Source organism: Psittacula echo, assembly GCF_963264785.1.
Source record: "Psittacula echo genome assembly, chromosome: 1".
NCBI lineage: Eukaryota > Metazoa > Chordata > Aves > Psittaciformes > Psittacidae > Psittacula > Psittacula echo.
The window spans coordinates 3,396,195-3,421,998 of NC_137735.1; the positions used below are offsets into that span (position 1 = coordinate 3,396,195).

The 25,804-nt window shown below is 46.9% G+C and overlaps 1 protein-coding gene across 1 annotated transcript in view; it reads left to right on the forward strand.

The window, feature by feature from the left end:
* Positions 1-3,038, forward strand: part of SMOX (spermine oxidase) — a 52,926-nt gene extending 49,888 nt beyond the window's left edge. The window contains exons 6-7 of the mRNA XM_080632346.1: positions 1,741-1,901; positions 2,664-3,038. Of these exons, the coding sequence (XP_080488472.1) occupies positions 1,741-1,901; positions 2,664-2,801 (299 nt within the window). The 3' untranslated portion in view covers positions 2,802-3,038. The remainder of the gene's footprint in view (positions 1-1,740; positions 1,902-2,663) is intronic.
* Positions 3,039-25,804: the final 22,766 nt, after the last annotated feature.

The window sequence follows — 25,804 nt, forward strand, 5'->3', positions numbered from 1 at the left end:
GACTCCACAAATCCATTTGTTAACAAATACCAGTCTTTTAGCAGATCTGTGGCCTTACAGCTCACAAGCCCTCATCTCATTGTTTGTAACACTGTGAGTGCCTAATGTTAATCCCATTTTTACCAACATCTTGTTGGCTCCTGTACTGAAAATCTTCTGGGTTCCTTAACAGAGAAACATGAGAACAGGCACCAGCCACAGAAGAGGCCCCACCAGCCCACTGCAGAGACTCCTCTTATGTGCAAAGACATCACTGTGTGGTTGGTTTTGTGTCATGCGATGATGTGATGGATGACTGCTTCATCCCTGGTTGGTGTTGTGTTATCTGACAGCTTTCATGGTGTGTTCTCCTGGGCTTTCCCACAGCCCTTCAAACTAAAACGTGATAACTTACTTCCTTGCCACATCTGAGAGCTCCTTGTTCTCACACTCCCTTGGGCTTTTCACTTCCATCCCGGGCTTTGAAGATCCTTGCGGGAGCGTATTTAGAGCTTTTGTTATGCTAAGTTGTTATTCCTGAAACAGCATTCAGTTGTAGGATGTGTTTTGTTTGCAGGGTGTATTTATTTGCTGGTCTGTGCCACTGCTATTTTGAGCTGGGGTTAGTGGTTACACAGTGTTCTTTGGCGAGTCATCCAGGTGCCTTTGCTCTGGTTCAGCCTTGGACTTCGTAGTTGTGGTTGAGACAGGATGTTCCTGAAAGCAGTAGCTGACCCAGAGGAGTAACCTGCTCCTCATTTTAAGGAATTGAAGGCATGACTAAATAATTATGGAGTAGAAGTAAGTGATGTAGTGCCTGACGAGTCTTTACAGTTGGGTGTCTCCAAGCTGTGAGGGAATTTGGACCATCTTCATAGCATTACAGTCAGGCTCTGAAGCAGGCACAGGAGCTGTGCAAGATGCAAACACATCTCAGTACTCTTATTTCTTGTGCTGACAGTCTCTTACAGTCATAGAATCACAGTCATTTAGGTTGGAAAAGGCCTTGAAGATCATCGAGGCCAACCATTACCCCAGCACTGCCATGGGCACCACTAAACCATGCCCCAAAGCGCCACATCTTCATGTCTTCTAAGTACCTCCAGGGACAGTGACTCCACCACTGCCCTGGGCAGCCTGTTCCAATGCTTGACAGCCCTTTCAGTGAAGAAGACTTAGGCTCAACCCAAGTAGCTGAACCTTGCCTGGATATGTGAGGTTGCTCCTGTACTCTTTGGGATGGGGACAGCGGCCCTACCACTGGTGCCTCAAGTTTCGCTCGCCTCTAGGTCCTCCATCCTCTTAGCAGTAGAAATCCTACAGCAATCTTGAAATCCCACTTCCAGCCTCAAAAACCTTATTTCTGTGCCATGGGCATTGCACAGAATGGGTTTGTTGGATTTTAGGTTCATTTGGGGGGCAAGTGGGTAGCAATTGGAGTGAATAATACAGATTCTGAGAACTTCCTGACACGTTTTCCTATCCCCCTGCATAACGAGGATTTGCTTTCTAACACCCTTATCTCTGTTCCTCTTCGGAGGCACACTTCTCTACCAGACTAATGATCTTCCCCACGATGGAAGACAGCAGCTGAGGTTAAAGGGATGCTTAATAATAGGAAAGAGTTGTGGTTTCTGCAGGCTCTGCTAGGTTGTATTCTCAATGAATCAGACTGAAATCATGCCACCCACACCTTGCACAGGCATTGCTGTGTTTTCTCCCGGACATGATCTTACTTCTTGTCTCCTGCTTTCCACCCAGGGAATCCAAACATTCCGAAACCTCGCCGGATCCTGCGCTCCTCCTGGGGCAGCAATCCATACTTCCGGGGATCCTACTCTTACACCCAAGTTGGGTCTAGTGGGGCTGATGTAGAGAAACTTGCTAAACCACTGCCTTATGCTGAAAGCTCCAAAACGACTGTAAGTATGGCCCAAATCAGTTCTGTGGCAGTAAGAGTAACATGGTGTTGGGTGGTGGGTTCTCGGGGAGGGAGATCAAAAGAGACAATCTCTGGTTAGGCCTCCAATAATGTGTTTTCCAGGTTTTTTAATATCTGGACAAAGGATGTGTGTAGGATTTTGCCTCTTTAATTGTTTGGAATGCCAACATCTCAGGGATTCCTTTATCTCTGAAATTATCAAGAGCTACTCATCCATGTGGCTTTGGAATTGCGATCTCTACATTTAATAACCATTAGCCTGTAGGGGCAGGCCAAGGGGGAACGGCTTTAACCTGCCAGAGGGGAGACTGAGATGAGCTCTTAGGCAGGAGCTCTTCCCTGTGAGGGTGCTGAGGCGCTGGCACAGGGTGCCCAGAGGAGCTGTGGCTGCCCCATCCCTGGCAGTGTTCAAGGCCAGGTTGGACACAGGGGCTTGGAGCAAGCTGCTCCAGTGGAAGGGGTCCCTGCCTGTGGCAGGGGTTGGAGCTGGATGAGCTTTAAGGTCCCTTCCAACCCGAAGTGTTCTGTGTTCTAAGACACAGGTAAAGGTGCGCTGTGCTCTTAGTGCACCACGTTGGGATGTCAGGAGCCAGCGCTCATCTGGTCTGCAGACATGCAGACATCTGGTCTGCAGACCAGCACTGCCATCAGGTCATGGGGATGTGGGAGGACACAAAGTTTTGTCTCCCTTTAGCTTTCCAACGGGCACTGCTGAGCTTTCTGCTTCTCTTCCCCTCTGCAGCCAATGCAGGTGATGTTTTCAGGGGAGGCCACTCACAGGAAGTACTATTCCACTACCCACGGTGCTGTGCTTTCTGGGCAGAGAGAGGCCGCTCACCTCATCGAGATGTACCAGGACCTCCTGCAGTGCCGGAGCTGAAAAGCCCCATGTTTGTGACCACCACCACCACCACCTCCCAGTCCCTTGTGCAGCTGTGGAGGGATTCCTTTTTCATTTCAGTAGAACAGTCTTTATCTTTTTCTATTAAAGTCCTATCTGTTTAAAGAGTTAGTCATCAATAGCTTCATTTTCCATGTGCTCTATTGTTAACAGGGAAGGGTGCTCCTTTTGTCTGGTAAACTGTTTCTTTGTCATTTGAATTCTAACTTCACTCTTGGTGCCTATCCTAGTTTACGTTTTGTTTTCTTTCTGTATTGTAAGTGCCTTCTATACTGAAATAAATGTTGTCATAAAACCACTGGGTGCTTTTGATACTTCCTGGACACTTCACTCAGTAACTTGCAACTCCTTCATTCATTATAATAATAGGAATTTTCTCCCTTCCTAGAACGTTTGGAGTAGGAGAATCTTAAAGTAAATATGGGTACTCGATGTTCTGCTTGATCTTAGTTCACACCAAGAATTCTACCTTAAAGCCTCAGTGATTTCCCTTGTCCAGATCAGCACAGAAATGTGTCTCATTCTATCTTTAACTCCGTGTGTCACCTGCCTGTCGGCTCCTGTGGGCCTTTGTGCTTCAGGAAATCTGCTTATAATTTCATGGAGGAATTTATCTTCCCTCTGGGCTCTCTCAATCCATGGGAAGTGGTCAAAGGAATCACAGCGCTGCAAAGCAGAGAGATAAAACAGCCTTGATGAAAGCGGCATCGGAGACAGTGCCCCTGTCTGGTCTGGGATAGTATCTTGGATTTGAAGGGAGTGCCCCAGTCATCCCTGCTTTTTAAAGCTTGATTTGGGTCACAACATGGTTTGGATGTGTGGGAATTAAGCTTCTGTCTTCAGGAAGCTAAACCAGGAGAGCTTCTCTGGGAGCTGCCCAGCTATGATGCAGTCCGTAAAGGGAACATCAAATTCCAACTGTCCTTCAGCCACAATCACATTGTGGAAGGCGTGTTCATGTCTGTGCGCAAGATCTAAGTGCAAAGTAAAGCCCCAAACTGCCTTGGTAATGCAGATAGAGCTGTAGTGTACTCTACACTGGAATTGGGGCAGCCAGTCCAAGTGGAGAAAGCATGCAGAGTGATGTGGGAGTGTGGGCAAGAAGGAGAATGATGAAGCAGCCTTCTTGAACTACCTCTGTGATGAAACTCCGTCTTTTGGACATCAATACCCAAAACAGGGGAGGTTTTTATCCCCTGCTTCCAGAAAAGAAGGTCCAAAAGAAGGTCCAGCATCGCCACTGATCTTGAAGAGTTTCCACAGGGAGGTCAAAACCATTCCCATTAGTAAGGAATTCTGAAGGGATGTGAAAGCTTGGCTTGGTTATACTACATCTGGGTGAAAAATATGTTTCCATGGAGCCTCCCTATAGTACCTGACGTGGCCTTCAATTGAAACTGCCTCAATGCAGGTATCCCACATTTATGCTTAGTCCAAATAGAAGCTGGGTTATCCCTGAAGAGTTGAGACCTTAGGATACAGCTTGGAAAGCTCAATTTCCCTGTGGGGATGCTGCATCTCACCCTAAAAGGGTTTCTGCTGTGTCTGAGAGGAGGTAACACCGCAGAACCTCTCATACACACCGTGTATCCCAGTGTTCTTCCTTTGGGTTCAGATTGGGCCTAGATATGTATAAATGTGCTTGGTTTATCAGCAAGGTTCGTTCTTATGTTAAACTACTGCTGCAGTAAAGGGAAAGGCTGGGGGACACTGAGGGGCAGTGAAGGCTCATTGAGTTGATGTCCTTGCTTTTGCTTGAGTGGAAGCAGCGTCTCATCCATGTTTTGGGCATATGCAGTGCTGATGAACCACAAGAGGAGTAAACACCAGTGCCAAGGGGAAGGAATACTTGTCAAGGTCTGTTCATGAGCCTTTCAGCTTCTCTTTGTGTGATCTGGAGAGCACGTCTTCATCTGAAGGGCATCTCTGGCAGTGGCACCACTTGCAGTGGCTGAGAACTGCTTGAAAATGCCTTCAGAGGTGCTTGAAAAAGTGGCTATGAATAAAATGGATGAAAAAGAGGAAATTAACAAGAAAAATCATTGAAAATTATCTTGGGGTGAATGAATTGAGATCATAGAATCATGGAATGGTTTGGGTTGGAAAGGACCTTAAGATCATCCAGTTCCAACCCCCTGCCACGGGCAGGGACACCTTCCACTAGAGCAGCTTGCTCCAAGCTCCATCCAACCTGGCCTTGAACTCCATCCCATAAATGGCAGAATCTCTCAGAGCTGGAGCTATCCTGTTCCAGCAACGTGCTCTGGACCACAGAGCCCTGGTTAGTGCAAAGCTGACGGGACCGTGTTAAATGGGAAACCATCGTGTGCTGTGTTCGCCCCGCACCTCAGTTTAGTGCCAGAATTCCCCATTGACCCAAATAGGCTTCCTGAAACAAGCTTCTTGTTCTAGTGTTAGTCACTGAAGCATATATGTGTGTGTATGTGTGTGCAGGGTTTGCCTCCTCCAAAGAGCTCCCCAGTTGTGTAGGCACGTATTTCCTAAGACATATGTTCCTTTGATAGACCGCAAGCCCAGTGGCAGCCGCACCAACTTCCAGTGTGTCCTGAGGAGGAGGAGTCGGGAAACTCAACAGACTTCACAGATCATCAGGGGTGGGAGCCCCTGAGCTGCGTGGGATGAGAGAGACAGCTTTGGATAACTCCTTCTGCCTCTGAGGCACTGCCCAGTTGAGCAGCCGCGGCGAACGCCGAGCGTGCTTCTCCGGGTGATAGGATCATGGAATGGTTTGGGTTGGAAGGGGCCACCAACGACAAGCTCTTGGCCCTGTGCACCATGGCTCGTAACGCGCTGCCATACGTGCCAGGTTGGATGAGGCTTGGAGCAGCCTGGTCTAGTGGAAGGTGTCCCTGCCCATGGCCAGAGCTGATGTCCCAGCGGGCAGATCTATTGCAGAGTGGAAGCACAGGAGGAAACCAAACCTTTTGGGCTATGAGGCTGTGAGCCAGGACAAGCCAAAGGGTTGCTTTCTCCTGTGGCTTCTTTGTCATGGGATATCCCAGACAAGCTGCTGTGCTGGTAATCAGGGTTTCAAAGCTCCTGTTTCTGCTCTGTGCAGACAACATGATGGTGGTGCCTGGGTTCGCTAAGGAGGGATCTATGTCAGTGCTCCCTCCATTGATCCACCTCAAACATTCACAGTCAAATGTCCTTGGATCGTGGCTTTTCATACAGGGTTTTCTCTCTGTGGCTTGTTTCCCTCTGTGCCGTTCAGCTCTGGGGCCTGGTGGACACCCCATGGGCAGCACTCACCCCATGAGTGTTGTCCTGCTCTTAGCACCCAGTTCTATGGACCCTCCTTTGCGTGGTGTCTCCAGCTCAGCCTTGCAGGACAATCCCTCCTCTACCTCCATCACCACCAACCCAGCCTTTACATGAGGCTCCTGTTTCTCACAGATGCTTTAAATTTAGCAATCGATTGCTAAGAGGTGCTTAAAATTAGCAGCAGAGGCCACTCTGAGCATGTGATGAGGAGAGGTGGCATCACCACAGGGCTCTGTGACCGTTCCCTGCTCCAAAGCCTGCAGCAGCATCTCTCCAGAGCATCCACTGGGAACATCATCAGGATGAAGGTTGGTACAAAGCAGACGTGGTGCTGCAATGGTAAAAGAGACCTAATAAATGCTATTCTGTATCTAAAGGGTGGGTGTAAAGAAGATGGAGACTCCCTTTGGAGTCCCATGGAAAAGATGGGGGGTGATGGGCACAAGTTTCTCCTGAGGAGATTCCAGCTGGACACAAGAGGAAAATGTTTCCCAGTGAGGATGAGCATTGGAATCATCTCCCCAGGGAAGTGGTGACTCCCCAATGCTGCACACTGTTAGGACTGGGCTGCACAGGGTGCTGGGCCATCTAGTGTAGGTGATGCTTTGCCTGGAAAGGTTGGATGAGATGATCCTTGAGGTCCTTTCCACTGGGATTCATGGATTCTGATTTCCCAGCAGTAATTAGAAGCTGGGAATGCAGTGGTGGGAAGGGCAGGGTGCTGGTGAATATGTCTCCAAAGCCCCATAGGTGCTGGTGCCATGGAGGGATGTGCGCATCCATCCCAGAGTGCCCATTTCCTGCTGATCTGGAACTCAGTGGCAAGAAACACTTATAGAATCATAGAATAGTTAGGGTTGGAAAGGACCTTAAGATCATCCAGTTCCAACCCCCCTGCCATGGCCAGGGACACCTCACACTAAACCATGGCACCCAAGGCCTCATCCAACCTGGCCTTGAACACCGCCAGGGATGGAGCATTCACAGCCTCCCTGGGCAACCCATTCCAGTGCCTCACCACCCTCTCAGTAAAGAATTTCTTCCTTAGATCCAATCTAAACTTCCCCTGTTTCAGTTTGAACCCGTTACCCCTTGTCCTGTCACTGCAGTCCCTGATGAAGAGTCCATCCCCAGCATCCTTGTAGCCCCCTTCAGATACTGGAAGCTGCTCTGAGGTCTCCACGCAGCCTTCTCTTCTCCAGGCTGAACAGCCCCAACTTTCTCAGCCTGTCTCCATACAGGAGGTGCTCCAGTCCCCTGATCATCCTCGTGGCCTCCTCTGGACTTGTTCCAACAGTTCCATGTCCTTTTGATGTTGAGGACACCAGAACTGCACGCAATGCTCCAAGTGAGGTCTCCCGAGAGCAGAGTAGAGGGGCAGGATCACCTCCTTCGACCTGCTGGTCACGCTCCTCTTGATGCAGACTTTTGCAGAAAGTCTGATGCAGAAAAAACTTGATGCAGAACTTGATGCAGAATACTTCAGAAGGGGCTGTTTGAGCTGTTGAAATGCTCAAAAGTTCTGTTGCAGTGGTTGTCTGAACCCCTCTGTCTGTGACCACACCATGTCACTGCCTTGCCTCATGTATATGCCTCTGCTCCCATGTATATGCGGCTGCTCAGGGCTTGCTGCAGCCTTCACCTCCTCTTTCTGAGCCCCAAAATCCCCTATTGGAGGCTTTTTTCCCACATGAAGATGGAAAACTGGGAAAAAGAAGGAAAAACCCAGCATGGTGAGAGCTGCAGCTTTCCTGGGGTGTCCTCAGGGCTGATCTGCATGGCTTAGTGCTGGATTTAGCACTGGGGTAATGGTTGGACTCGATGATCTTAAAGGTCTTTTCCAACCTGGTTGATTCTATGATGCTATGAAGTCCTGCACAGTAATGCCCATGCACAGTAATGCCCTTGGCCTTTGGTTGCCTCACCTGCAGTGCCTAACACCCCTCAGCACATCAAACTGGCTCCTCCAGCACCTCAATGCTGCAGGGTGGAACGAAGAGTCTCTGGGTGTCCAAACCAGGCTTAGAGTCACTTAGGAGGTATTAGATGAGTGCTCGAATGAATGATGGACGAACAGCAAAAGCACTTGCAATGAGTGGATGCTGCCATTGCAGATGGTGAAGTGATGAGAAGCGTGGGTCCTGGCTCTGTGCTTGGTGGGGTTTGGGTGTTTGCTGACTTCTCCATAGCATGAGGTCAGGGGACCTGCAAACAGAACGCGAAGCAGGGAAAGGTGATTTTTTGCTGCCATCTTGTGGCATTCAGATATTAACCAGAAACATCCATAGGACCCCAGCCTGGTTTGTGTTGAAGGGACCTTAAAGCTCCTCCAGTTCCAACCCCTGCCACGGGCAGGGACCCCTTCCACTGGAGCAGCTTGCTCCAAGCCCCTGTGTCCAACCTGGCCTTGAACACTGCCAGGGATGGGGCAGCCACAGCTTCTCTGGGCACCCTGGGCCAGCGCCTCAGCACCCTCACAGGGAAGAGCTTCTGCCTAAGAGCTCATCTCAGTCTCCCCTCCTTGGGCTGAGCTGGAGGGACACCAGGAACGCGGGAGGAGCTGGTGGATGCTGACGGGAGGATGCAGGAGGTGGCAGCTCAGCAGGGAGCGGGCCCACAGCCGGCGATGGGAGCGTGATGTCTGCAGCAGCGCTGTGCTGGGACTCACCGGCTGAGGGCCTTAAATCTCCAGGAAATCAGTGCAAAGCCTCTTCCCTGCCCGCGCTCCCTGCGTTTAAAACACAGCTGGAAACCCTCAATGAACTGCTCACACTCAAGCAGGCTTCAAAGTCCACACTGATGCTTTCTGCCTGACCTGGGGATGTTCAGAGCATCTTGGCAACACCTGCACTTGCTATTGGTCGTAGAGTGTGCAGCAACCTGCTTATTGCTGGTTATGCTGCTGTATCCCAGGTGAATGGGTGGAATTTTTACCTCCTCTTGTGATGACAACCATTGTGTTTTTCTGTGGTAGGAAGGGAAGAGCAGAAGCTGTGCTCCTGTTCAGTCCCACCTTGCTGCCTGCCTCTGATCTGGACCATACCTTCCTGCTCCTTCCTAACCTGAGCATATTTATAGGGACAGGCCAAGGGGAATGGCTTTAACCTGCCAGAGGGGAGACTGAGATGAGCTCTTAGGCAGAAGCTCTTCCCTGTGAGGGTGCTGAGGCGCTGGCCCAGGGTGCCCAGAGAAGCTGTGGCTGCCCCGTCCAGCATGGAGAAGGAAGGGGCTGTATCCTATAGGAGCTGTACTCAAATCCTGCCTTTTAGGAGTGCCCCATCACATGTCTGAGCATGACACATGGCTGCCATTGTCGTGAGCTGGGCACACACAATGATGCGTGTTGGTCCCCGTGCATGGGGCTGCACCCATCCTGCTCATCCATCATACATCAAGGCTCTGCCAGACCCTGATACCTTCCTTCTATGCCCAGGCCCATCACCTTCATTACAGGGCCAGGACTCATGTGTACACCAACAGGAACACTTGTGCCTCATCTCCCCCCTCCCAAGCAGAGCATCCTTTTTGCATCTTAAAAACAAAGAAACAAAGGTTCACTCCTTCAATTCCTGTTGCCCTTTCAATTCAAACACTGATTTAATCCCCATGTAGCAGCCTTCAATGGGGCTCCTGGGAAGGCCTGGGTCATTTCGTGATGCTGAGCCCAAGGAAACCATTCTCCTATAACTGTTAAACAGCAGAAAACTTTCCCATCCCCAAACAATAGGACCATCAAGCTGCCTATTGCCACAATTGGCTCTAAACGGGCCAGGCTTTCAGCACAATCAGGACAGAGGAACGACAGCTTTTACCTATAATACCTTTTCAGACAAGGATTCACTTTAGGCTGACCATGTCCGCTGCCTGAGTCGCGTCTGGAGGCAATGCAGTTGCTGTATTGTGTGTAGCAAGCAACAGCTCCTCTGGGCAAACCCATTTCTGTCCTGCACCTCGTAGAGCCACATTGTTAGGTGGAAAAGCTGCATTTGGAACACTGCACAAAGCCTCACTCTATGGGAGAATTGCTGTGGGATGGGCACCGTCAACTGAATTGTCCTCTCTGATAATCTGTGCGTGAATAAGAAGCAGCAGGGTAAGAGGAGAGGTGGAATAGATAAAGACAAGTCAGACATGGGTGCAAGGGGTGGATGTGGATAAAGCGCCCTTAAAGTTATCTGGACCTGTACACAGTTATCACTACAGCTGAGTCACAGTTGGATTTCCTTGAACTAAAGCATCTTGATGAATATATATATTAAATATGTATTATGTATATATATACACATATAAACCCCCAATATATTCATATAGAATCACAGACTGATAGAATAGTCAGGGTTGGAAAGGACCTTAAGATCATCCAGTTCCAACCCCCCTGCCATGGGCAGGGACACCTCACACTAAACCATGGCACCCAAGGCTCTGTCCAACCTGGCCTTGAACACTGCCAGGGATGGAGCATTCACAACTTCCCTGGGCAACCCATTCCAGTGCCTCACCACCCTCACAGTAAAGAATTTCTTCCTTAGATCTAATCTAAACTTCCCCTGTTTCAGTTTGAACCCGTTACCCCTTGTCCTGTCACTACAGTCCCTAATGAAGAGTCCATCCCCAGCATCCTTGTAGCCCCCTTCAGACACTGGAAGCTGCTCTGAGGTCTCCACGCAGCTTCTCTTCTCCAGGCTCAACAGCCCCAACTTTCTCAGCTTATCTTCATATAAACTTATGTATTTTATATGTATCTTTATATTTTAATCAATATTTGTTTTATTTCATATATATTTATATAATGATGTATTTGGTTAATTTGACATTTAGATATGTGTGTGTGTATGTATATACACATATGTGTGTATATATATGTGTGTGTATATATGTATATATATAATTGCCATGACCCTTACCCCCAGGCCTCTCCTAAGCAGAGTCTATCCCACACAGTGGACTTTAAAGTGCCTGACCTTGAACTCATCAGAACTCCCTGAGCTCATTGTCCATCAGGATCCCTCCCCACGCCAGCTCCAGCCCTTCACTCCCCATCCTCCTCCCTCCAGCCCATGCACTGTGTAATGCCTTTGCTATGCAGTAGCATCACTGCAGCCGTGCCTGCTCCAGGACAAACACTTCCACTGGGAAAAGCAGGAGTGGGAGAGAAGGAGCTTTGTTGAGCCAAGTGAGGCTCATTGCCCATCGCTGCTGCTCTGAGGATAACTGAGATGTGTTCTCTTCCTAAAGCAACCCACCTCAATTCTGGGCTGCATCAAAAGGAGCGTGACCAGCAGGTTGAAGGAGGTGATCCTGCCCCTCTGCTCTGCTCTCATGAGACCTCACTTGGAGCATTGTGTGCAGTTCTGGTGTCCTCAACATCAAAAGGACATGGAACTGTTGGAACAAGTCCAGAGGAGGCCACGAGGATGATCAGGGGCTGGAGCACCTCCTGTATGGAGACAGGCTGAGAAAGTTGGGGCTGTTCAGCCTGGAGAAGAGAAGGCTGCGTGGAGACCTCAGAGCAGCTTCCAGTGTCTGAAGGGGGCCTACAAGGATGCTGGGGATGGACTCTTCATCAGGGACTGCAGTGACAGGACAAGGAGTAACGGGTTCAAACTGAAACAGGGGAAGTTTAGATTGGATCTAAGGAAGAAATTCTTTACTGAGAGGGTGGTGAGGCACTGGAATGGGTTGCCCAGGGAGGTTGTGAATGCTCCATCCCTGGCGGTGTTCAAGGCCAGGTTGGATGAGGCCTTGGGTGCCATGGTTTAGTGTGAGGTGTCCCTGCCCATGGCAGGGGGGTTGGAACTGGATGATCTTAAGGTCCTTTCCAACCCAAACTATTCTATGATTCTATGATCCTGGGCTGCGGTAGGTTCCCTTTTGCTGGAGGATATGGGTTGGGATGGATGTGGCCCATCATTCCAGGGGACACTGAAGGTGTTTCTCTGTGGGTAAGGAGAAGGACAGACCAAACAGTAGATGATGTAGAAACGTTACCCTGTACCAATATTCCAGCATGGTTTCTGAGATGAGCTGGCTCACTCTTGGCTCTCTGACAGTCTTATTTTGGGGTTAAATGTAGATGAAATGGGCATGTCACACATCTGCTCTGTAGAGCTGCCTTTAGACCATCAGAGAGAAACCCAGCCACGAGCTTCAAACATGCCTAGATTACCTCAGGAGGCCTTTCCTGGGGTCTGCATTGTCTGGGCAGGCATTTTTAAGCAATTTAAATAGGATTTGATTGAAATTTAAGGAAAAGAAGCAGGCACGGGATATAGGGAAGGTTACATTTATATTCAAAGAGCCTTAAGGTGAGACTGGGAGAAATTGAGGTCATCCCTCCCTACGCATGTCCTGGGGAAATTGGTTGGAAATTGTATTTAAAAGCAGGATAATGATGTTTTGGGGAGATGGCTCTTGACAGAGCATGGGCCCAGCAGCTCAGGGGGGCTCAGGGGTCATGGGGTGAGAGGGAGACTATTGCCATGGGTCTGCAGCTATCTGAGGAGAAAACAAAGAGGATTAAATGGTCAATTATGGCACAAGGTGGCAGTTCAGTGCTTAGTCCCATGCGTGCTGTGCTGGTTAATGTGCTGATACATGGCTTGGAGATAGAGGCAGATGAATCCATTGATGGCACAGAACTAATGTAAGTAGTCGAATCCAAGGAGGAGCTTCAGAGACACCTAAACAAGCCATGGGAGTCAGCATCAGCATAGCAGAGGAGATTCAGCCCTGATAAAATGCAGACTAGCACAGAAGAGAGCAGAGATACAGCAAAGCCTGAGCTGGATGGGATTCTCGGATAAAGATGACCTGTGCCTGGTTGTTGTGGTTTAACCCCAGCTTGGAGCTGAGCCCAACGTAGCCACTCACTTACTGTGCCCCAATGGGATGGGGGAGAGGATAGGAAGGGTATAAGTGAGAGAACTCATGAGTTGGGATGGAGCCAGTTGAATCGGCTGTGCACAAAGAGAGCAAACCAAGGAGTTCATTCAGCACCTCCTATCGTAGGCAGGTGTTCAGCTACACCCAGCATAGCAGGGATCCATCACAAGTAATGGTGACTTAGGAAGACAAACACCATCACTCCCGATGTGCCCCCCTTCCTCCTTCTTCCCCAGCTTTATATGCTGAGCATGACACTGTGTGCTATGGAGCATCCGTTGGAAATCCAAACCAGAGCCCCATACCAGCTACAGTGAAGGAAATTAACTCAATCTCAGCCAAACCCAGCACACTGGTCAAGAGTGACACCTCTGTATCAGGACAGACAGTTCAATCCAAACCTCTTTCCTCTCTATAGCTGCAGTCAAGAAAGCCAGCAGAAGAGTATGTTTCATAAATGCTGAGATGCTGACTAATACTGATGTGCCTTCACACAAAAATCAACGTGTGGTCCTCAAACAAGTAATGGCAAAGTCACCCAGATTCGGTAACTGGAATCCAGGGCTCAGATACAGCTCACAGGGAGAGACTAAAAGCATTTGTGCTATTTACAACACAAATAAAGGGGTATTTTGTGGACACATATGAAATAAAGCAGACTGTTTGGGGTCACAGGATGCTGAAGACCACAGGAGTGCTGGGACTTGGTGTCTCACAGCTTCCAAACACTGATGGTAGCAACCCCTATGGATCCCTATGTCCAGCCTGTTTGCTTCTGAGAGCTGTAAAGCCATAGAAGAGCCATAGAAGTTCCATTTTGAAATGCTTGGCCATAAGCGGTGTCCCTCTTCCAGAAAATCAGAACCTCTGGTAGGAACAACCATATGGAACAGCTTCTCTGCATGTTTTAAGTCCTTCCCAGAGGGATAAAAGTGCACTTTGCTGGCTCTTTCTTTCTGTTGTAGGTGCCTAGTGGTGGATCTGCTCTTGATTTTGTCCCTTCATGTGTGATTGTTTAGCTTCCTTCACTGATGGATTTGGGTAGGGAGTTGGACTTGATGATCCTGATGGGTCCTTTCCAACGTGAATATTCCATGATTCTATGTGAGTGCAATCAAAATGCTGAAATCCCTCTCACGTACTTGGCAGGGAGCGCAGCAGTTCTGGCTTAATCTGGTGGCTTTTTCTGATGTCCATGTCACATTAGGTCTTCAGCAGCTCCTTGAGAACCATGTGTGTCCATCAGAGACACAAGACAGCTTTCCAGGTCCTGGCATTACTGTATCCTCTGGTTTCATCCCACCTCTGTGCCAGGGCAAGAGCAGAGATGCTCGGACATCTTTGCTCTTGAGCTGGAAAGATACCCAACGTGCATGGGTGATGATGGGGAGTACACCACCAAGGGTGATGCCCATATTAGGAAGGATCCCAGAAGCGCTCATTGGACCTACTAATCCCAGTGGGATCACCCCTGTCAGGGGGTCACACACACCTTTGGGGCTTGGAAGGGTGGTTGTCTCCATGCTCATCTTATTTGCCCATGGATTGCTTGGTCTGTGGTGCAAGGAAACTCTAAATCTTTCAAGGTTGAATGAATTCCAGGTCATTAATGTGGTCCTTAGGGAGGGATGGTGGCCTGGAGCAGATGTCTTTGCTATGGTGGAGGGGACAGTTAAATGACATGGTGGGGAAGCGAGTTTGAGAGTGGGGAGGTTTTCCCAATCCCTGCATGAATTAAGGGTACTCTGACCACAGTCAAGGTTGTTGAAAGGAGGTAGAGAGAGGAGGATTGATGCTGATGTGGTTCATAACACTCCTGGGTAGAAGGAGATCTGAGCCAGCCGCAACTAAGAGATGCAAAGTGTTAGGAGAGATCAGCTGCAGGATCAGTGGACTTCAATATGGGAATGCTCAAGGCAACCTTCCAGGCAGATCAGAACAGCTGTAGGATTTATATCTATTTCCTTTGGAGATGATTTTGCCACTGTAGAACAAGGAGTTTAGAAGTTAAGTAATTTTGAACTTAACTTTATTAAACCAGAACAGTTTTATGTGAGGGTAACAGCTTTCCAGTAACTGCAAGAGTTTTCTTCTTCTTTGCTCAGAGTCATTAAAGAGGAGGATGAGGAGAAGAAAGCCATGAAAAATGAAGGTGTGCATTTCAGTAGTGAGACACAATCAGTGTCACCCCAGTCACAGGTGACCAGGGACAAGGCAGATGGAGGTGTGGTACCCACCTGAGCCAACCTCTGCCTTTCTACAGCTGAGCAGATATCTCTGCTTTGCTCGAAAGCAACACTTTCCAAAGGGAAAAGAATGAGGAGAAGTCACAGAGAACAAAAAGGGGGAGAAAACAAGATTTTTCCTCTGAATTGCTATGTACATAAGGAAAATGAAAGCTCTTTTATCATAAACTTCGGTGACAAGCAGTAAGGCCCTTGCGCATATTCCCTGAGGAGGGTTGCTGAAGATGTATCAGCATAAAAGTGACTCTTGTGAGTACAGCCCATTTATTTTCCCCTTTTAATGGCAAATTTCACTTCCAGTCATCAGCAATTTTTGCCTAACTGATGATAGTTACACAACTTTTGGAGTGAGTTCAGCAAAAACTAGCTTTTTTGGTCAACTTTCTCTGTTATCTGGGTAAATGCTGTTTATGCCACCAAATGACTCCCAGACCCTGCTAAGCTTAAAAACATGAGCTCTGGGAGATGTTGGCTGTCACCCATGTGGAACGTCCTGGAGATACGGGTCACAACCAGCTTGTTCTGTGCATCACTGCCTCCTCTGCTTTCTCCTGGTACCCCCCTTGGTGAGACTTAACCGGTAAAACCTGGGGTGTCAGGATGGGAAAAGGATTTCCCTTGGACGTACATGGCTTGACCTCAGTGTCCCTTTTGTTGCTGGCCCTTCCGATGACAGGACAGATGTAGTGAAGAGCTGTAACCACTCAGAACAAAGGCGGGTGATGAAAACTTAGGTCATTAAAGATGATGAGCAACATGGGAGCGCAGGGTGTGCCGATGTTCAGAGCACATCTGAAAAGAAACAGGGGCTGTGTTTTCCCCTTGATACAAACCAATCCGAACCAGCAGGGAAGATGAGCGCTTTTAGGTTTTATTATGTTTTTAATATTCTGGATATTCAATGTTTCTCAATGAGACGCCTTTAAAAACTGTGCTCAGCCAACTTTGAGGCTGTTTGAGGGGTGTCCCTATGCTTACTCTTGAGCCTGATAAGAACTGTTTCTTCTAAGGCTGTTCAGAGCTTCTAATCACATCCTTCTTTTGCTCCTCTCCTGAACAAAACGACTGCTTTAAAACTCTGTGTTCTGCATTCCATGGAAAACAGGATAGCATTCCTCAGTGGAATTTAGCCCAGCACAAATGGGAGCCTACCAGAAAAGCATCTCCTGAAGGAGAGAGCTGGAAACCTTACACATATGGGGTCTGTTTTCTGCAGAATCTTGAGGAATAACCAAGGTTGAAGGTCTCTGTTTCAGCCGCTTGGTCAACATTGGGTTAAGGTTGCTCAGGGTCTTCTTCAGCCTAGTTTCAAGTCTCTCCAAGGACGGAGGCTGCACGGCCTTCCTGGATCGTGGTCCAGGGATACACTGTACTTAGAGGAAATACTTTTTACTTGGTATATAATGGATATTGCCTGTATGGAAAAGGGAAGAGGAAGAGGAATGGATGCTATCACTGGAGAGGAATGTGCATCCTCCAAGGAGAGCCTGGCTCTGTCTTCTCTGCAACCCCATTAGAGCAGAGCAACCAGATGCCCACCTGAACCCTTCTTTGCTCTAGGCTGGATGAACCCAGGTCCCTCAGCATCTCCTTGTGTGCTTGCTCCAGACCCCAGACCACTACTGTGGCCTCCCCTGGCCTCTGTTGTCCAGGTCCCTTTGCAGGGCAGTGAATTGACAGCCCTCCCCTAACTGATGGATCCCAGGGACATCTCCTAGACATCTGCTGATGATTTGGGATCAATGTCTGCCCCGGATGAGGAACCACAATACTCGTTTAACTGTTCTTTTCCTTGATTAATTATTTATGGCCTGTGCAAAGGTCATATTTTTCCCTCTCTTTTTACTTTTTTCCCCTTTTCTTTTCAACTACTGATGACATTCTGACTGCTCCGTTTGATCTAGGACTTTCAAAGCAAGAGGTTCATCCAGCTCCTCTTTCAGCCTCTCTCATAGTAAGCTATAGAGCAGGAAGCCTTTGTCTCTGTTCTGCACTCAGCTGAGAGATTCCAGTTGCGTTTGGAGATACTTCCAAGTATTGTTTCAGTTGTTTTGGTACCTGATCTCCCCATTAGATATTACCTCCTAAAGAGTCCTAAGGGTTGGAATGTTTTTAAGCTACATTAGGCATTTGTAACCTATTGCTATTATGGATTTTGTTATCTCATATTTACCTGAATTATTAATAGGAATAAACTAATTCATTGAAAGCTTGACTTGCATCTCTCCACTGCTCAGGACTTATTTATTTCTCTGCTGCTGTCAGTATTTTTGGGAATACACTGGCACAAGCACCATTTTCTTGCTTAAAACCAATACATGACCCTTTTCCTTTGCAGTTCCCTGCCACATTGACTTTTGCTGTTAGGCTGTCCATTGCTCCCATGGAAGAATGTGTTTGCTCTGCTGACATTGGCATGTGGCACATACTGTACACAGCATCCACACATTAGTGGCTTTTGCACATTCCCTTCCAGTGATATCATCCATTCCTCTTCCTCTTCTCTTTCCCATTCAGTCAATATTGCCTTCTTTTGTGGAGGTTTCATAGTGTTTAGTCTTGTGTCTGTTATTAGCAGCCTAGTCTGGTAAACTTCCTATCTCTCTAAACTTTTATGGGATAAGGTAAAAATTCTTCTGGTTTAATAATGGGTGGAATAGAATCATGGAATCCCAGCCTGGTTTGGGTTGGAAAGGAGCTTAAAGCTCACCCAGTTCCAACCCCTGCCACAGGCAGGGACCCCTTCCACTGCAGCAGCTTGCTCCAAGCCCCTGTGTCCAACCTGGCCTTGAACACTGCCAGGGATGGGGCAGCCACAGCTTCTCTGGGCACCCTGGGTCAGCGCCTCAGAATAAACAGGGAAAGAGCAAAAGAAGTGTGATTAAACAGCCGTTTCTCACAGTGAAGGCAGTTTACTGTGAATTTCCTTAATGCAATGCTGGTGCTGGGTCACCGTATTCCAAAAAGGATCTGGGAAAAGGTGTAAATAGGCTGGTGACACTTTGCTGTCAAACCTTCATTATCTACAGCAGTCAATGCTAATGCTTAATGTGAATATTTGTGGATGAGACGTCATGATATTGGATGAGCAGGTGGTGAATTTAATACTGATGAATGCAAAATCATGTAGATGAGGAAAAAACTATGCATAGGGGGTCATGCACTCAAAAAGAAGCCGTTAGGATTCAGGAAAGAGATGCCAAATCTTTGTGAATATCTGAAATGTGCTCAGCAGTGGTTACAAAGGCCAATAAAATGTTAGGAATTACTAGGAAAAGAATAGAGAATAAAGGAAAATATCAGTATGCTCTGTGTGTGATGATGGTATGCACCTGATGGTATGCACCTAATGGTATCCATGGTGTAACTACAAGAGCAATAGTCAGGTTAACTTTGGCCACACACTCTCAAAAAGGATGTGATAGACCTAGAAAAGGAAGGAAAGCATCAAGAGATCTGGATCATATTCTGATAGACTGAATAGGATAGGACTCCTTCATCAGGAAAGAGATGGTGAGGAAGGACATGATGATATAAGCAGTGAAATTACACCCATCTATAGCTAGCAGGCAGGAGCAGTGATTCATCTCATGTCAGAGGTCACGAGTGGGGAAGCACTGAGCAGCCCATCTATGACGGGCAGAAGTTAATGCCAGAGGGTATTTTCGAGGCTGAAAATAGACCTGTGATAAAAAGGGAGTTAGAAGAATCCAGCAATCTGATGCCCATTGGTGACCATGTCTTTACATGCCCTGAGTGTCACAATCCAATTCCTTGGCTTAAAGAGAAGACAGAGAGAGGCCTCTCAGGCTGTCAGTCAGGTAAAATATCCCTCCAAAACAAATAGCTAAACGTGAAAAAGGTGAAAAAACAACTTGTCTGGCCAGTTTCCACCAGCTAAAAATGACTGCAGGGGCCCTTGATAGAAACATGTAATGTAAGGAAAAGGGATGCTAAACATGAAGTAAGGAATAAAATATTACTGAGAGGAGAGGAGAGGTAGAGGAGAGGTAGAGAGGAAGAGAGGAGAAGAGAGAAGGGAAGGGAAGGGAAGGGAAGGGAAGGGAAGGGAAGGGAAGGGAAGGGAAGGGAAGAGAAAGGAAGAGAAGGGAAGAGGAGAGAACAGAAGAGAAGAAGAGAGAACAGAAGAGGAGAAGAGAGAACAGAAGAGGAGAAGAGATAAGAGAAGAGAAGAGAAGAGAAGAAAGAGAAGAGAGAAGAGGAGAAGAGAGAAGAGAAGAGGAGAGAAGAGAAGACAAAAGAGAAGAGATAAGAGAGAAGAGATGGTTTCCCGTTCATGTTCCTTCAATTCCGCACACTCTGTTTTCTCCTTTCAGCAAACCAGGTGCACTCTTTGGGCAGTGTTTTAAGCTCATCAGGACTTGCCAAGTCAGGCAGAAAGAAACCACTTATTTTTAAGGGCAGACAGCATATTTTGATAATTCGGCCTGACCTCCTGTTTAAGCAGGGCACGAGGGCAAACTTTTACATCGATCTCATTACTTCTCCCTGAGCCAGATCATGCATTGTAAAGTAATTCTCTCTTTTCATCTCTCCCAAGTTCTGCACTTCAGGAACCCCTCACGTCTTGGAGAACTTTTGCTCCCCGTGTTAAATACTCCCTGTGCTCACTCTGCTTTTAATGTCAATTTGCCCAATCTCACCTTCCTGCCAGTGGATTTCAGTCCTTTGCCTGTGGATTTCCTTGTCCTTGAATGACAGACCTGCTTAACCACATCCCAAGGGATCACTGCTGTAGATGTGCTCTGCAAGAGCGAGGGGCTCAGTTGAAGCATATGAGGCTGTCAGGAGTAGCACTGTGCCAGAGGAAAGATCATAGAATTCCAGGCTGGTTTGTGTTGGAAGGGACCTTAAAGCTCATCCAGCTCCAACCCCCTGCCATGGGCAGGGACACCTTCCACTAGACCAGCTTGCTGGAAAGAAGCGCTAAACCATGTCTACTAGCAAATGAATCAGCAGGGGAATATTTGTTCCTATCTAAAATGGTACCTAAGATAAATATTTGCCTGAGCACCAGTGATGGGAAGGCCACATCCGTTCTGGGTAACTGGTTTCAGTAATGGAATATTAGACAACTCATTATTGATTTCTGCGTCACCATAAAGTCATTCAGCAACTGCATTCCACATGTGAGCTTTGGGGTAGTAGCTTCTGGCTCTGGAGGACATGGGGCACAGCCTGGGTGTGAAGTTAGCCATAGACAGCAGAAGAGAGCACAAAAAAGTATTTGAAGGATAAAATGTATACATATTTATATGTGTATCTGTATAGATCTACATAACCATACCTATTAATGCATATATATGAATATTCACTTGCATAAACCTGTATGTATACCCTGCCAAACCCCCCATAGCGTAAAGCTTTGAGAAGTCATTTAAACTTGCAAGTCTAAAACAGGCTCGAAACAAAAGCACTGCGGCAATCACAGTTAAATTGGATTTCTGCTGTGAATCATCTCTTGCAGGTTGTAGTAATAAACATGCATAAACCAGTGGCAATTTACTCGCGGATTAATATTAGTGCTGTCAAAGTAGCAAACCTTTTAAATCCATAAAACTACCTTGTGTGATAAAAACAAAGGTTACCCAAGGGCATTCCCATGTTTTCAAGGATTTGTGGAGAAGTTCCAATCTGTCAAGGCAACTTGCAAACGGCAAAGAGCTTTTGGGGATAGCTCGATTTAAGTGGAGTTTTGCTTCGCTTGTTCTAATTGGTGTATGATTGGCTTTGGGGCTTTGGGGGTCTTTATGATTCATAGAGTCATAGAATGGTTTGGGTTGGAAAGGACCTTAAGACCATTCAGTTCCAACCCTCTGACATGGGCAGAGACACCTCACTCTAGACCATGTCACCCAAAGCTCTGTCCATCCTGTCCTTGAACACTGCAAGGGATGGGGCATTTATCACTTCCATGGACACCCTGTTCCAGCACCTCACCACCCTCACAGTAAAGAACTTCTTCCTTATATCTAACCTAAACTTCCCCTGTTTCAGTTTGAACCCATCACTCCTTGTCCTATCTTGGATTCCTATCAGGTTTCTGTATTTCAAACACCTTTTGGGAAACTCTGGAACTGGAAAGTCTCCATTGACAAGGAGAAAGGCTCTTGCAGTGGTATTCCACTTCTAACCATGCCACCTGAAGCCTCTTGGCTGTGGGTGAGGCTTTGGAAACCTTCACTTTTCAAAAAGTCAAACCTTCATTTTTCAAAAAGTTCAAAAACCTTCACTTTTCACCCTCCTGCCATAGCAGATCTCAGATTTCTGATCCACGTGCTATTCTGTCAGGCTTGAAAGCAACCACAGTTCTGCTAGGAAAGAGCAGAAGGGTTTGAACAGGCAATACTGGATCTCTGAGCAGTGATGCTACTCAGATTTCAATGAGATTTCTGAATATATATATTAATGAAATCATAGAATCATAAAATGGTTTGGATTGGAAAGGACCTTAATATCGTCCAGTTCCAACCCCCCTGCCATGGGAAGGGACACTCACACTAAACCATGGCACCCGAGGCCTCATCCAACCTGGCCTTGAACACTGCCAGGGATGGAGCATTCACAGCCTCCCTGGGCAACCCATTCCAGTGCCTCACCACCCTCTCAGTAAAGAATTTCTTCCTTAGATCCAATCTAAACTTCCCCTGTTTCAGTTTGAACCCATCACCCTCTGTCCTATCGCTACAGTCCCTGAGGAAGAGTCCTGCTCCAGCATCCTGGTAGGCCCCTTCAGATACTGTTAGATATTAGTACATATATATTACATACAATATATTAGATATATTATTTATATATATAAAAATATATTATTCTGAATATATGTATATATAAATAAGTATAATAACAAAAATAAGTATAGCCCTTAAGAGATTTTTCTTTTCCGTCTAGAGAGTAAATATTCAGCACAGGAGCTGGATTGGGCTTTGATTCTGAAATACCCAAATGCTTTCTTTAAGGTCTTAGTGATATTAGCACTTAGGGATATTTAGCACTGGTCAGCTGGACCTGTCATGTCCAAAGCCCCTTCCTTGCCTCAGTCTTTTTGAAGGGAAAGAAGTGCAGAAAGCCCAGCAATCTCCAAACTGTGTGAAACGTCCTGATTGGGACTGTGTTGTGAAAATTAAACTGGAGAGTTGGGCATAATAAATGCAAGATAATGTTTCCAGAAAATGCATTAAAATTATTTTTGATGCCTACACCCTGCCCTTCAAACCCCAAGACATCCATTACCCACCAACATGGCACACAGGAAACCTTTACAGCTGGCTAAGTTTGGTTTATTGAACTGAACAGAACTGGACATTTTGCTATAAACCCTTTTCTTTCTGGCCCCACGGGACTTCAGGATAGGTCACTGTCTCTGACTTGATCTTCTCACCCTCTTGGCAGGACTCTGTCTCCCTGGATGCCGGAGGGACTGGCTGGCGTGGTTCTTCCTGCAGGTCAAGCCTTGATCTGACTTTTGATGATCTATTCAACCACAGTAGATATCCTGTGTCCTTTTTTCCTGTAGGGAAAAGGGAGGAGCAGACCTTCACTTCCTGCCTGTTCTTTGCCCAACATTTACTTCTGCTCCCAGTGTACAGATAGGTCTTCCTGTCTTATTCCTGAGTAAATTTTGCACAGGAGGTTTTCTGTCCTATTTCCTGGCCATGTGCAGATGTCTTGGATAGCCTAGGATGGCTCAAATAGCATGAAACACCTATAACCAGGGAACAGTGTTCTTTTGCTCTAGAGCTCCATAACAAAGTTTAAACATCTGGCTTGTACGTGGACACCTTATTGGAATGGAGATGTCCCAGTTTGTGAGCTGAATCCCACTAAAGGTACCTAGGAAAAGCAAACCTACTTGTCAGTGGCCTTAATGACACCATTCATGATGTTTGTCTCTATGGATGGTCATTTAGAGGTCTGAATGTGGAAAAGAAATTAAACCTTTGCACAAGATAACTGAAGTTCCTTGGAAAATCTCTGGGCAGCTCCCAGATCACTATGGAAAGATCTTAAAAGTCAGCCTGTTGAGGAGATGGTTTTCAGTTGGTGAGTGGTGTTCAGCAGCAGGAATTGACACACAGTGATGGCAGAATGGTGGGAACTCGTTCATTTAATGTGCATTGGAGACTAACCTTGGGCTGTCTGTGTAGAGTCTTGGGCGACATCGTCTAGTGTGAGGCATCTCTGCCCATGGCATGGTTGGAACTGGATGACCTCAGGGTCCTTTTCAGCCCAAACTATTCTATGATTCTATGATTTCCTGATTTTTAGCCTATGGGCTGAGAATTGAATGATGTTGTTGCATGGATGAGCTACCCAGCATGAAGATGAAGGGTGCGCAGAGGTCTGTACCAGTGCAAAGCCTGGGTCCTTCTATCTGAGTCCCTGCTTTCTGATAATGGAAACATCAGGAAGGGATAGAAGTAAAGAAAAAGCCTACAGTGGAATATCCCCGGGAATATTCTCCCATCTGACAACCGTTGCCTCAGGGACTCAGCTCAGAGATGATATAGAACTTTCAGTCATGAAGGCATCTAATTGCTGTTCCAACCCCTATAGACTTTTGGCAGATGTAGTATCTCATTCCAACGTTTCAATATGTGCTGTGTGAAGAATTACCTCACTTTGTTCATTTTGATAATTGGATTTGATGTCTTTTCTTCTTGTATTATGAGAAACTGAATGATCATCCACTGTTTGTCTTCTCCGTGACAATCCAGATTTTATAGACTTCCACTGTGTTCTTCTACAGTCATCTGTGTTCCAGGAAAGTGCCCTTTGATTTAATTGTTCTTTGGATGGAAACTCTCCCATATCTTTGGTCATCTTCGTCAGCCTTTTCTGAACCCTTCCTAAGTCCATTCTATCATTTTTGACCTGGGCTGATCAGAAGAGCAAACAGCAGTCAAATCACATCTACATCATCGATCTATTCAGAGATGCAAAGATATTTTCAAGGTCATTTTCCATCTCTTCCATTCTCTATTTTGTTCCCCAAATTCCCTTGCATGCAATTTTTGCCTGTGACTGCTATCAAATATTGATCCAATGTTTCTATGTTATATCCGCTTTTGGTTTTCCCTTTTGCCTTTCCCTTTCCTGTCTCAGATATGTACCATAAGAATATATATTACTATAAATATATATATTACATGAGGGTGCTGAGCACAGGGTGCCCAGAGAAGCTGTGGCTGCCCCATCCCTGGCAGTGTTCAAGGCCAGGTTGGGTGGGTGCATTAACAGATGCATGGGCTTTTGAGGGCTGCCGTGAGGTGGGGCTGAGCCAGACCAGCACCAGCCCAGGGTCTGACAGACACCAGAACTGTGTAGCCATGGCCCTTCATCCTGTCTGAATAGCTCAGGCCACACAATGTTCTCATGCGTTAAACTTGGGACAAGGAAGGATGCCAAAAGCAACATGCCCATGTTGCTCCAAAGGCTTATTCAGTCCTTGTGGCCATGGCATGCATCTTTCTAATCATACCCTTGGAGAATTCAACAGCAAAGCACCTGAGGCTTTCCTTGTGGCATCCAAGCAGGGCAGCAGCCTGGCTTGACAGTGATACGGAAGGGAAAGAAATCCCTTTTACATGAGTAGCATCCATAAGGAGCACCCTTTGCTGCGGGCTCACCAGGGAACACAGCATCCATCCCTGTTCCCCAGCACCAGTCTGACTCAGCCACATACGAGCATTACAAAATGCTGGGTGAAGTCATGACAATCATCTTCCCTGGAGCTGATGAGTTATATTTGTATATGTATTTGTAGTTGTATCTAGTGCTTGTTTTGCCTCTGCCTGGAGCCATCCCTGAGGGATGAGCCAGCCTTGGGCTCTGTGTGTCATTTGCTTTGCAAAGAGATATTTATGGGGTACTTGTTCAATGTTTCCAGAGCTCTGTTTCTCCCCTTACTTAAAGCAGTTTATGACATTGCTTTAGCATCCAGAGGTGATTTGTCGTCTTTTGCCATTCTCCCCTTTGGGCTTTCCACTCTGAGTCCTTCCCATGACACCCAGCCCTGAGACACCAGTGCCCATATCTAGCGGTGCCATCAGGCTACATCTTGTGAATCACTTGGAGTGATATGGGTGAATAGGAAATGTTACTTCCATTTCACCATGAGTAGTGGTTTCGTGTGTGATGCTCAGATTTTAACTTTAGAAGAAAAATGAAATCTTCAATGAGTTAAAATTTCAGTTTTCGATTAAAAACCTTACTTTTATGGAAATTCTTTCACAAGAGCTTGTTTCAGACTACACAACAACCTTCCCTTCTCTCTGCCTTCTTGCTCATGGCTGCATCCAGATTCCTCCTGCTCCACTCCATAAAGCATCTGGGATAAGATGTGGCTTCATCCCTTCATCCCTGTACAGCATACAGCTGAAAGTGTCCTCTTCTGTTGTATTCTTACCATAAATTCTCGCATGTAGGATCGAAAGTCTTTAAGAAAAACCAATATTGGATAATTCACAGGTTTCTCTCCCTCCCTCCCTCAGCCCCCACAACCTCTGTTGTAAAAATAAGACACAGCCACAACTCACAGCAAGGTTT